The 12,875-nt window shown below is 52.7% G+C and overlaps 1 protein-coding gene across 2 annotated transcripts; it reads right to left on the bottom strand.

Annotated features, from left to right (window-relative positions):
* Positions 1 to 118: 118 nt before the first annotated feature.
* On the bottom strand, positions 119 to 8,505 carry ICAM3 (intercellular adhesion molecule 3). 2 transcript variants are annotated; one of them, XM_031659934.1, is made up of 7 exons: positions 8,160 to 8,505; positions 7,300 to 7,566; positions 2,012 to 2,317; positions 1,486 to 1,698; positions 874 to 1,128; positions 506 to 754; positions 119 to 402 (listed from the first exon to the last, which is right to left on the bottom strand). In XM_031659934.1, exons 1-7 carry the CDS (start codon positions 8,233 to 8,235, stop codon positions 200 to 202), a joined length of 1,569 nt encoding a protein of 522 aa, XP_031515794.1. In that variant the 5' UTR covers positions 8,236 to 8,505; the 3' UTR covers positions 119 to 199. The 2 variants fall into 2 exon arrangements, with proteins under 2 accessions (XP_031515794.1, XP_003914922.1); XM_003914873.5 differs by having other exon boundaries at positions 1,411 to 1,698; positions 8,160 to 8,502.
* Between the last annotated feature and the right edge of the window lie 4,370 nt (positions 8,506 to 12,875).

Genomic DNA, 12,875 nt, shown 5'->3' with positions numbered 1-12,875 from the left:
GAGTTCAAGGTGCGTCTGCGCGCCACAGACCCCGCCTCCTTCCGTCGCAGCGACGCTACTCAGTGGATGTGCACCTGGGTGGGAGAGCCTTGCAGCGCGGGTGGAATCAAACCACAGATTAGGGAGTTTGAAGGCTTTATTGGTGCAGAATCTGAGGGCACAGCCAAGCCCCTGCCAACTTTGACCCCGGATCCCAGCGTCACTCAGCTCTGGACGGTTCTTCCCCCATTGCCTCTGTCGGCTGCATAGACGTGAGGGGCAAAGAGGTGCTCTCTTGCCTAATACGGTACCTGCCGCTCCGTTTATGCTCCCTGAAGACGTACATTAAGGCCACTACGACAGTCACCACGCCCAGGGTCACTAACACCGCCAAGAAGACAGGGACAAAGTGGGACTTCGGAGCTGTGCAGAGAAAGCGCTAAGTCAATATGCGTCCCCCCTGTCTCCAACCTCCCCGCCCCCCCGCGGCTTGCCAGTCCAGGCCCGCGGCCCAGTGTTAGCTCACCCTCAATATCCATCACCACGACCAGGGTGTATTTGCCTCGTGAGCTGGACGCTTGGCATTGATAAGTGCCATTATGTGTTACACTGACGAAGAACGGGATCCCCACCGGCACCTCCCGGTTGGAGCCTTCCTTCAAACACCGCAGCTGGGGGTACGGGTTGCCCCTGGCTTGGCACTGCAGGATGTGTCTCGTTTTGTCTTTCCACTTCAAGTGCTGGGGGCATGTGGCTCGGTCAATTTTGGGACCATCTGTGGAACCACCATGTGTGATCAGACACCCAACACACCCGAGGCACGGTGGTGCAGAGGAGCGTCTAATCTTTCCAGGGCAGGGGTGAAGGGATTAAAGGTCAGGGTGACCGACTCACACAGGACACGCAGCTGGACGCTACTGTTCCTACACAAGAACTCGCCGTCCACCTCGAGAGTGGCACTGCAGAAGAAGTTGCGTCCGTCGTCACTCTCGGTAGCATTTAACTGAAGTTGAGCTGGCTGCCCCGGGGCCGCGGCTGGAACTCCGTCCAGCGTGACCTGGACTCGAGCCCCAGCCATGCAGCTCACGGTCACTGTGGACCCCTCGGGGGCGCTGGGCTCGCTCAGGTTCAGAATGGGTCCTAGGAAGCCTAAAGGCGGGGCATTGCCCAGGAGCTTAATGAACAAGACCTTCCTGCAGGTCAAGCCGTTCCCTCCGCCCTCCCCTTTCGTCTCAGGATATCCGGGCCACGCTTTTGGCGTTCAAGCCTCGCCCTCTTTCTGGGCTTTGTCCAACTTCGGGCCCTCAGGCCCAGCCCACGTTGCAACTACTATTGGGGCAAGTCAGGCCCCACCTTTTCGGCTAGTCTCCGCCCCCTCTGCCACGCCCCCAGACTGCTGAGGCCGCGCCCCCTTCGCACGCCTCCTCTTACTAAAGACCGTCAAGTTCTCCCGGGCCTCCAGTCTCTCGCCCCCTAGGATCACGTTGCAGACGATTTCCCGCGCACCCTCCTGATTTGCGCGCGCTGTGGCTGTGGCTGTGGCCGTTAGCATGTCCCCGTGGTTCATGACTGTCGCATTCAGCATCTGGTCCCCCAGCGCCAGGTAGACCTGGGCCTCTGAGGCTGGAAAAAGCCCGTCTAGAGTGCAGGTCACCGGCCACGACTTTTCCACCTCCAAGAACCGGGGGGCCACGAGGCGCGGGGGGGTCACCGGCAGGGCTGGGGAGAAAGGTGGGCATGAGCACAACCCCCAGGACTGTGCCTTCCTCAGGACACCTTCATCCCCCCCATCAGGAATTCTTGCCGACTGCGTCACCCTTCTTCCCAGGACACACACGGCCATGAAAACGGCCTTCTCCAAAGATCCCACGGCTTGGGCCTCCCTTCTGGGGCCACCCTGCCCAGTGGCCTGGGGCTTTACTTCCCAGAAGCCTGTGAGGTCCGGGGCACCCCACTCTCATGAGCCCCAAGGCCAGGGCACCCTCTACCCTGACTCAGCTCATCACCCACCGTCTGAAGCCCCTTCTCTCACCAAAGGTTCGGAGTTGGCGGGGGGCTGAGGTGTTCCAGAAGAGTTCCAGCCCCTGGGGCTTCATGTCCAGTTCTGTGCGGCATGAGAAATGGGCTCCGTGGTCCTCTCTGCTGGTCAGCACAGTGGTATTGACCTCTGCTGGCTCCCCCACTGCTGGCTGCCGGCTCAGCTCCTCCTCCCGGCGGAGCAGCACCACCATGAGGCTGGTCCGGGGCGACCCACCTTCCACTTGGCAGCGCAGGGTCAAGTTCTGGCCGACCGGCTGCCAAAGAGGCAGGGGTGCCAGCTCCACGCGCTCCGGGAGGCCTGAGAGAGGAAGGGAGGATGGCACTTAGCGGGTCTTGCAACCCCACCCACCCACCCCAGGGACTGGGGAGGAGACAGGGCGGTCCTGCCGAAAACTGTGAGCTTTGAGTTAATAAACTTAGAGGGCTTAGAACTGGGCCAAAGCGTTTGCTATTATCATTAGTGCAGTGATTATCATTTCCTCTGTTGTCAGACACCTTGCGAGGCGCTAAACAAAATTTTCTGTTCTCCAGGATGGCACAATAAAAAAAAATTAATAAAGAGGAAGGAAGGGATGAACGTTTATGACTATTTGACATGAATATTACAAATTCCTGTTTATGGCCAGGCGCTGTGGCCCACGCCTATAATCCCAGAGCTTTGGGAGGCTGAGATGGGTGGATCATGAGATCAGGAGTTTGAGATCAGCCTGGCCAACATGGTGAAACCCTGTCTCTACTAAAAATACAAAAATTATCTGGGTGTGGTGGTGTGTGCCTGTAATCCCAGCTACTTGGGAGGCTGAGGCAGGAGAATCGCTTGAACCCGGGAGGCAGAAGTGGCAGTGAGCCGAGATCACACCATGGCACTCCAGCGACAAGACTCTGTCTCAAAAAAAAAGAAAAGAAGAGAAGAATAGAGAAGATTTCACTAGGTTGTTGTGTGCATGAAGGTGGATGACCTCTTGAAGGTCTAAGGAAAGATACTAAGGGAAGATATTAATAAGCAGTAACTATTTTTTTTTCCCCGAGATGGAGTCTTGCTCTGTTGCCCAGGCTGAAGTGCAGTGGTGTGATCTTGGCTCACTGCAACTTCCGCCACCCGGGTTCACGCGATTCTCCTGTCTCAGCCTCCCGAGTAGCTGGGGCTACAGGAGTATGCCACCATGCCAGGCTAATTTTTTTGTATTTTTAGTAGAGACGGAGTTTCGCCATATTGCCTAGGTTGCTCTTGAACTCCTGAGCTCAGGTGATCTGCCCGCCTTGGCCTCCCAAAGTGCTGGAATTACAGGCGTGAGCCACCGTTCCCGGCCCTTTCTCTCTCTCTCTCTTTTTTTTTTTTTTTTTTGAGACAGAGTCTCGCTCTTGTCGCCCAAGCTAGAGTGCAGTGGCAGGATCTCGGCTCACTGCAACCTCCGCCTCCTGGGTTCAAGCGATTCTCCCACCTCAGTCTCCCAAGTAGCTAGGATTATAGGTGCCCGCCACCATGCCTGGCTAATTTTTTATTTTTTTTTTAGTAGTGACGTGGTTTCACCATGTTGGTCAGGCTGGTCTCAAACTCCTGACCTCAGGTGATCCACCCACCTTGGCCTCCTAAAGTGGAATTACAGGTGTGAGCCACCATGCCCGGCCTATTTTTGTATTTTTAGTAGACGGGATTTCACCATGTTGGCCAGGCTGATCTTGAACTCCTGGCCTCAAGTGATTCACCCACCTCAGCCTCCCAAAGTGTTGGGATTACAGGTGTGAACCACCGCGCCTGGCCTTTTTCTCTTTTATGGATGGAGAAATATATAGCCCAGAGAGGGGAGGTGAATTACTTAAGGACGCACAAACGATAAGTAGCAGAGGCGCCTCCTGGATATCATGTCTAGGGAGTCTGTTGGCCCCTTCTCCTAGCTTCTGGCCTGAACACCTGCTTTGGCCTCTACCAGAGATTAGTTCAGTTCTCTCCAATCAGGTTCAGACACTCAGGGCTTTCCTGGTTCACCAGCCCTGTGGCAGCCTCTCCAGATGCTCTGGTACAGTCACAGGAGACTTGACACTCCCAGGCTGGGTGCCCTCCCAGGTACACCTACAAAACCCTGGGCCTCAGGGTGGGCACTGTGGCTCATGTCTGTAATCCCAGCACTTTGGGAGGCCAAGATGGGCAGATCACCTGAGACCAGGAGTTCAAGACCAGCCTTGCCAACATGGTGAAACCCCGTCTCTACTAAAAATACAAAAATTAGCCAGGCGTGGTAGCACATGCCTGTAATCCCAGCTACTCAGGAGGCTAAGGCACGAGAATCACTTGAACCCAGGAGGCAAAGGTTGCAGTGAGCTGAGATAGTGCCACTGCACTCCAGCCTGGTGACAGAGCAAGACTCTATGTCAAAAAAAAAAAAAAAAAAACTGAGCTAGGCGACTCACGCCTGTAATCCCACCACTTTGGGAGGCCGAGGGAGGCGGATCACTTGAGGTCAGGAGTTTGAGACCAACCTGGCCAACTTGGCAAAACCCTGTCTCTACTAAAAATCAATACAAAAATTAGCCAGGCGTGGTGGCACATGCCTGTGATCCCAGTTACTAAGGAGGCTAAGACAGGAGAATCACTTGAACCCAGGAGGCAGAGTTTGCAGTGAGCTGACATCGCGCCATTGCACTCCAGCCTGGGGGACAAGAGCAAGACTCTGTCTCAAAGGATAAAAAAAGTAAAATCAAAAAGTAGGCCAGGCATGGTGGCTCACGCTTGTAATCCCAGCACTTTGGGAGGCCAAGGCACTTGAGGCCAGGAGTTTGAGACCAGCCTGAGCAACATGGTGAAATCCCGTCTCTACTAAAAATACAAAAATTAGCTGGGCGTGGTGGTGTACACCCGTAGTCCCAGCTACTCAGCAGGCTGAGGCAGGAAAATCTCTTGAACTTGGGAGGTGGAGGTTGCAGTGAGCTGAGATCGTGCCACTGCACTCCAGCCTGGGCAACAGAGTGAGACTCCATCTCCAAAAAAAAAAAAAAGAAAAGAAGAAGAAAAGGCCAGGCGTGGTGGCTTACACCTGTAATCCCAGCACTTTGGGAGGTTGAGGCAGGTGGATCATGAGGTCAGAAGTTCGAGACCAGCTTGACCAACATGTTGAAACCTTGTCTCTACTAAAAATACAAAAATGAGCCGGGCATGTTGGCATGCACCTGTAATCGCAGCTACTCAGGAGGCTGAGGCAGGAGAATCGCTTGAACCCGGGAGGCAGAAGTTGCAGTGACCCACGATTGCACCACTGCACTCCAGCCTGGGGGACAGAGCAAGACTCCGTCTCAAAAAAAAAAAAAAAAGAAAAAGAAAAAAGAAAAAAAAAAAAGTAGCCAGGTACAGTGGCTCAGGCCTGCAATCCCAGCTACTGGAGAAACTGAAGAGGATTGCCTGAGCCCAGGAGTTTGAGACCAACCTGGGCAATATAGGGAGAGCCTGTCTCTAAAATAAAAGTATAAAAAAGTGTAAATATAAAACCTCCATTCACCTACTGCTGACTGAAAGGGGTATCCCCTTTTTTTTGCTTAAGAGACAGGGTCTTACTTTTTCGCGCAGGCTGGAGTGCAGTGGTGCAATTATAGCTCACTATAGCCTTGAACTCCTGGGCTCAAGCGATTCTCCCACCTTGGCCCCCCAAGTAGCTGGGACTTCGGGCATGTACCACCATGCCCAGCTAATTTTTTTTTTTTTTTTTTTTTGAGACGGAGTCTCGCTCTGTCGCCCAGGCTGGAGTGCAGTGGTGCAATCTCCGCTCACTGCAAGCTCCGTCGCCTCCCGGGTTAACGCCATTTTCCTGCCTCAGCCTTCCTAGAAGCTGGGACTACAGGCGCCCGCCACCACACCCGGCTAATTTTTTTGTATTTTCAGTAGAGATGGGGTTTCACAGTGTTCGCCAGGATGGTCTCGATCTTCTGACCTCGTGGTCCGCCCACCTTGGCCTCCCAAAGTGCTGGGATTACAGGTGTGAGCCACCACGCCCGGCCCCAGCTAATATTTTTTATTTTTGTAGAGACAAGGTGTCCCTATGTTGCTCAGCCTGGTCTTAAATTTCTGGGCTCAAGCAATCTTCCTGCCTTGGCCTCCCAAAGTGTTGAGATTATTGTTGGGGTCAGGCAAGGTGGCTCACACCTGTAATCCCAGCATTTCAAGAGGCCAAGGTGGACAGATCACGAGGTCAGGAGTTAAAGACCAGCCTGGCTAACATGGTGAAACTTCATCTCTACAAAAAATGCAAAAATTAGCTGGGCATGCTGGCGCATGCCTATAATCCAGCTACTCGGGAGGCTGAGGCAGGAGAATGCTTGAACTGGGACCCGGGAGGCAGAGGTCGTGGTGAGCCAAGATGGCACCACTGCACTCCAGTCTGGGCTACAGAGCGACAGACTTCATCTCAAAAAAAACAAAAAACAAAAAACAAAAAAACTTGTTGGGGCAGGGTACAGTGGCTCATGCCTGTAATCCCAGCACTTCGGGAGACCAAGGCAGGCGGATTACCTGAGGTGAGGAGTTCAAGACCAGACTGGCCAACATGATGAAATGCCATCTCAGGCGGGCGCAGTGGCTCAAGCCTGTAATCCCCGCACTTTGGGAGGCCAAGATGGGCGGATCACCAGGTCAGGAGATCGAGACCATCCTGGCTAACATGTTGAAACCCCGTCTCTACCAAAAATACAAAACTGGGGCCGGGTGTGAGGTGGCGGGCGCCTGTAGTCCTAGCTACTCGGGAGGCTGAGGCAGGAGAATGGCGTAAGCCCGGGAGGCGGAGCTTGCAGTGAGCTGAGATCCGGCCACTGCACTCCAGCCTGGGCTGGACAGAGCCAGACTCCGTCTCAAAAAAAAAAAAAAAGAAAAAGAAATGCCATCTCTACTAAAAATACAAAATCACCCGGGTGTGGTGGCGTGCATGTGTAATCCCAGCCACTCGGGAGGCTGAGGCAGGAGAATCACTTGAACCCAGGAGGCGAAGGTTGCAGTGAGCCGAGATTGCGCAGCTGCACTCCAGCCTGGGCAAAAAGAGCGAAACTCTGTCTCAAAAAAAAAAAAAAAAATGCTGGTTGGGGCCCAAGTTAATTGATTTCACAACTGCTGCCTTGGCATGAGATTGAGATGTGTCTCTATGTCTTTGTATCTCACACACACAAATGTCCAGGTCTGAGCTCTGGGTCAGAACCCTGGTCCATTCTTTGCAAACTGAGGGTCTCCATTCTCCTGAGCCATCGGCCACCTGCCCACACCACTACCCAACACCAGTCCCACCTCTGGACACATCGACTCACTGTACACGGTGATGTCAGAGAAGCCTGTTATCTGGGAGCCATTGCAGTACCCTGAGCAGAGGATCCGACTGTTGCCAGTCACGTTGCTGAGCTGGAAGGCTGCCCAGCCCGTGCCATTGCCCACCAGCTCCTTTGATAGGGACGTCTCCAAGATGATTTTCTTAGAGCTGGGGCAGTCAGTACTGCAGTTCACCAACAGGGACCCTCCAGCAGGAAACACAGGGTTCTGGGGCTCCACCCGCAGCAGGAACTCCTGCCCCTGGGCACCTTCAGGAACATGAAGAAATCCTGGTGTTTGTTTTGTTGCCCCCCAACCCGCGTATCAGCAGGCCCCACCATTTAACACCTCTTTCCTTGTGCCGAGATAGAAGGGTTCCCGCCCTCATGGTCCAGTGGGAAAGGCAGAATCCATCAGGGACCAGGGAGAACTCAGAAGGAGGCCAGAAGAGGCTCTGATCCAGCATAGGAGGAGGTGAGTCAGGGAAGGCTTCCTGGAGGAGGGGACCATGCCAGCCTGAAACTGAAAGCTAAGTAAGAGTTAGCAAGTGAAAGGGACAGGTGATCCTGGCAGAGGGAACCACATACGCAAAGGGCAAATTTCAGGAGTTCAGATGGAGCAGGAAGCGTGAGGGGTGTGTGTGTGTGTGTGTTGGGGAAGAGGGATGGCATAGAAGCCGTATGCTGGGGCCTGACCACCTGAAGGCAGAACTAAGGAACCAGAACTTTCTCCCGAGGATACGGGGTCAGCAGCCAAGTCGCAGTGTGGCAGGATGCAAAGAGTGTTGCATTCTCTTCCTCCACCTTCTACTGAGCCCCAAAACCCAGCCCTCTCCAGCCCTCCTGGGCTTGACCAGCCTCACCTGGGGTCAGCAGACAGCAGACCAGCAGAGTCCAGCAGGCCCCGGGCCACGATACAGATGGTACTATGGTGGCCATTCTGACAGAGGAAGGTGCCTTCCTGAGGTGCCCAAAGGGCAGGCAGGGGGAAAGGCGGGGCCTCCCACTGAGACGGAAGCACAGCGGTTAAGATTGCAGAAGTCTGGGGACTGCACCTTACCCAGGCCTGTGGGGAGAAGGGGATGCTGTGGCCCTGGGGGGCTAGAATGGGGGACCCAGACGGGGCTCTGCAAAGTGGCCAGCACTGCTGAGTCTCCCCCAGGGACAGGGCTGGTCTCAGTTGCACTGCTGGCCCCCAGTTCCTAGCCAGGAAATGCTAACTGAACTGGCTTCCTTTGTTCTCAGCACTGGGAAGCCTGGGTGTGGGGGTATGAGGCATCTCCTTCCGGCTGAACTTAGGTGGGGAGGGGAATATTCTGTTCCCAGAGAGGAAGTTAATGGGGAAACCTGTAGGCACCACTGTTTAGATGCTAAGGTGAGATTTCAAGGAAACATTAAAAAAAAAAACAAAAACAAACAAACAAACAAAAACAGAAGCAGAGTCTTGCTATGTTGCCCCGACTGGTCTTGAACTCCTGGCCTTGAGATGGCCTCCTCCCATCTTGACCTCCCAAAGTGTTGCGGTTACAGGCGTGAGCCACAACGCCTGGCCACCTTTGAAGATCTTGAGGACATCTCCCTATCTTTGAAGATTTTGGGGATCCCCCCTCCCATGCACGAAGAGCTAAGGTAGGTGATTTGGGGACAGCTGAGTCCCTGAGCCACTGTCTTTCCAGGATTCGATTTGGCTTTTGTTTTGTTTTGAGACAGGGTCTCACTGTGTTGCCCAGGCTGGAGTGCAGTAGTGGGATCTCGGCTCACTGCAGCCTCTGCCTCCCTGGTTCAAACAATTCTCCTGCCTCAGCTCCCGAGTAGCTGGGATTACAGGCATGTGCCATCACGCCCGGCTAATTTTTGTACTTTTTGGTAAGAGATGGGGTTTCACCATGTTGGCCAAGCTGGTCTCAAACTTCTGACCTCAAGTGAGTCGCCTGCCTTGGCCTCCCAAAGTGCCGGGATTACAGGCATAAGCCACCTCGCCCGACCTTCCAGGATTCTACTTGTAACTGGCCTTTACCTCATCCTGTTGCCCCCTTGCCCACCTTTCCAGGCAGCTGGTCACTTCATTCCAAGGGAAGGCACCAAGGGGACCAGGGGGGACTCCCACCTTTGACCTGCCGCTGACCTCAGGCCTCTGACCTGTCTTCTGGGCCTAACATCTGAGCACCAGAGAGGGACCTTGTTGAGGGCCTTGATGGGGCCCTGCGTTCACCCACTTTTCCCAGACCTTGAGGTCACAGCACCTCCTCTCTCATCTGGAGCACCCCCACCTTCCTAATCAGGTCCCTCCTCTATTCCTCTGCCTTCCGAACAATTCATTTCCCACCTAGTGTTGAGAGAGTAGCTAAAACCCAAGTCTAGTGTATTTGTAAATAGCAGGGCCCAGTAGCATGGACCTGGTGCCTGTAGTCCCAGCTCCTTGGAAGGCTGAGGTGAGAGGATCGCTTGAGCCTGGGAGATCAAAGCTGCAGTGAGCTGAGATTGTGCCCCTGCACTCCAGCCTAGGCGACACAGTGAGACCCTGTTTCCAAAAAAAATAATAATAAAATAAAATAAAAAAGATGCCAGACTTAGTGGCTCAAGTCTGTAATCCCAGCAGAACTTTGGGAGGCTGAGGTGGGCGGATCAAGAGGTCAGGAAATCGAGACCGTCCTGGCTAACACAGTGAAACCCCGTCTCCACCAAAAATATAAAAAATTAGCTGGACGTTGTGGCGGGCGCCTGTAGTCCCAGCAACTCAGGAGGCTGAGGCAGAAGAATCACTTGAACCCGGGAGGCAGAGGTTGTAGTGAGCCAAGATTGTGCCGCTGCACTACAGCCTGGGTGACAGAGCAAGACTCCGTCTCAAAAATACATATATATATATATAATAGATACATAAATATATATCTATTATATCTATTATTATATATAATAGATATATATTATAGATATAGATATGATTTATAATAATTATGTAATAGTGAGACCCCGTTTCTAAAAATAAAAAAGAAAGAAATATTTGTAAATAAGTAATATTTCTTTTTGTTTTTTTTTTTTTTTTTTGTTTTTTTTTTTTTTTTGAGATCTGAGTTCAAGCAAGCAGTCACCCAGGCTGAGGTAGTGGCTGATCTCGCTCACTGCAAGCTCCGGGCCTCCCAGGTTCACTTATTCTCCTGCCTCCCAGCCTCCGGTAGCTAGACTACAGGCTCGCCACCACTCGCTAGTTTTTGTATTTTTAGTGGTAGAGACGGGTTTCACCATGTTAGCCAGGGGATGGTTCTGACCTCCTGACCTCGATCCACCCGCCGGGGCCTCCCAAAGTGCTGGGATTACAGGCTTGAGCCAATCACCGGCCCTTCTTTTTTGTTTTTTGAAACAGAGTCTCACTGTGTCACCCAGGCTGGAGTGCAGGGGCGCAATCTCAGCTCACTGCAATCTCAGCCTCCTGAGTTCAAGCGATCCTCCCACCTCAGCCTCCCTAGGATCTGGGACCACAGGTGCACACCACCGCGCCTGGCTAATTTTTTGTAGAGACGGCTTTCATCATATTGCCCAGGTTGGTCTTGAACTCCTAAGCTTAGGGGATCTGCCTGCCTTGACCTCCCAAAGTGCTGGGATTATCGGTGTACCCTTCTACACCCTCCAGTAATATTTCTGATGATGAAGTATTTCTGGGCCAGGAGTGGTGTCTCACACCTGTAATCCTAGCACTTTGGGAGGTCAAGATGGGTGGATCCCTTGAGGTCGGGAGTTCCAGACCAGCCTGGGCAGCATGCCAAAACCCTGTCTCTACTAAAAATACAAAAAATCAGCCAAGCTTGATGGCACACACCTGTAGTCCCAGCTACTCAGGAGGCTGCAGCAGGAGGATTGCTTGAGTCTGGGAAGTGGAGGTTGCAGTTAGCTGAGATTGTGCCCCTGCACTCCAGTCTGGGCGACAGAGAAAGGTCACTTACACATGTTTAAGGAGCTCCTGCACATATGTCAAGCCGTTGACAAGAAAGCAAATACAGTCTGGATTGCAAACAGTGTATAAATTAAACTCCAGCTGTTTTTTTTTTTTTTTTTTTTTTTTGAGACAGGGTCTGACTCTGTCACCCAGGCTGGAGTGCAGTGGCACAGTCTGGGGCTCACTGCAACCTCTGCCTCCCAGGTTGAAGTGATTATCCCACCTCAGCTTCCTGAGTAGCTGGGATTATAGGCACGCACCACCACACCCGGCTAATTTTTTCTATTTTTAGTAGAGACAGGGTTTCACCGTGTTGACCAGGCTAGTCTCGAACTCCTGACCTCAGGTGATCCGCCTGCCTTGGCCTCCCAAAGTGCTAGGATTACAGGCCTGAGCTACCACAACTGGCCTCCAGCTGATTTTTGACAGCCACATTGTTGCTATAGTATCCTTTTTAGGAGTGATGGTGATGGTCTCTGGTTCTCCTCATTCCCACAAAGGTTGTTGAACCACAGCACCAGTAACACTGAGAATGCTAAGGGCTCTAACCCAGGCTTTCTCCCAGGTTCTCTGGTGTGTGCCCTCCTGGTGACAATGAAATTGAAGCTAATTGCTTTCACTGGTTGAGTCTCTGATCTTGAGTGGCTGTGTCCACATTTCTTTTTTTTTTTCTAGTAGGAATAACTACTTTTCTGCATCCATACTCCATAGACTCTGTCATTTTCAGACATCCTGGGATGAAAAGATTTGGCTTTTTTTTTTTTTTTTTCTTTTTCCTGAGACAGGGTCTGGCTGTGCCGCCCAGGCTGGAATGCAGTGGCTTAATCATGGCTCACTGCAACCTTGACCTCACAGGCTCAGGTGATCCTCCCACTTCAGCCTCCCTAGTAACTGGGACTATAGGTAGGTGCCACTACACTCGGCTCATTTTTGTATTTTTTCTAGAGATGAGTGTTTGACATATTGCCCAGGCTGATCTCGAACCCCTGGACTCAAGCGATCCTCCCACCTCAACCTCCCAAAGTGCTGGGATTACAGGAGTGAGCCACTGTGTTTGGTTTTCACTCTTAGGCTATTAAACAATGAAGGTAGTTATTGATCCTGTCTCTTTCATATTCTTCTTCTTGTTTTTTTTTTTTTTTTTTTTTTTTTTTGAGACTGAGTCTGGCTCTGTCGCCCAGGCTGGAGTGCAGTGGCCGGATCTCAGCTCACTGCAAGCTCCGCCTCCTGGGTTCATGCCATTCTCCTGCCTCAGCCTCCCGAGTAGCTGGGACCACAGGCGCCCGCCACTTCGCCCGGCTAGTTTTTTGTATTTTTTAGTAGAGACGGGGTTTCACCGTGTTAGCCAGGATGGTCTCGATCTCCTGACCTCGTGATCCGCCCGTCTCGGCCTCCCAAAGTGCTGGGACTACAGGCTTGAGCCACCGCGCCCGGCCGTTTTTTTTTTTTTGAGGGGTGGGAATGAGTCTCGCTCTGTCGCCCAGGCTGGGCTCACTGCAACCTCCACCTCCCGGGTTCAAGTGATTCTCCTGCCTCAGCCTCCTGAGTAGCTGGCATTACAGGTGCACGCCACCACACCTGGCTAATTTTTGTACTTTTATTAGAGACGGGGGTTTCACCATGTTGGTCAGGCTGGCATATTCTTCTT

Source organism: Papio anubis, chromosome 20, assembly GCF_008728515.1.
Source record: "Papio anubis isolate 15944 chromosome 20, Panubis1.0, whole genome shotgun sequence".
NCBI lineage: Eukaryota > Metazoa > Chordata > Mammalia > Primates > Cercopithecidae > Papio > Papio anubis.
This window is presented reverse-complemented; position numbering and strand designations above follow the sequence as displayed.

What these genes read in the sequence shown, in the direction of transcription:
- ICAM3 (XM_003914873.5), bottom strand. Translation starts at nt 8,235, where the DNA reads ATGGCCACCATAGTACCATCTGTATCGTGGCCCGGGGCCTGCTGGACT. An exon ending in CTGCTGTCTGCTGACCCCAG is followed by an intron (nt 7,567 to 8,159) that starts GTGAGGCTGGTC and finishes ATGTTCCTGAAG; the next exon opens with GTGCCCAGGGGCAGGAGTTC. An exon ending in CCGCCAACTCCGAACCTTTG is followed by an intron (nt 1,699 to 2,011) that starts GTGAGAGAAGGG and finishes CTTTCTCCCCAG; the next exon opens with CCCTGCCGGTGACCCCCCCG.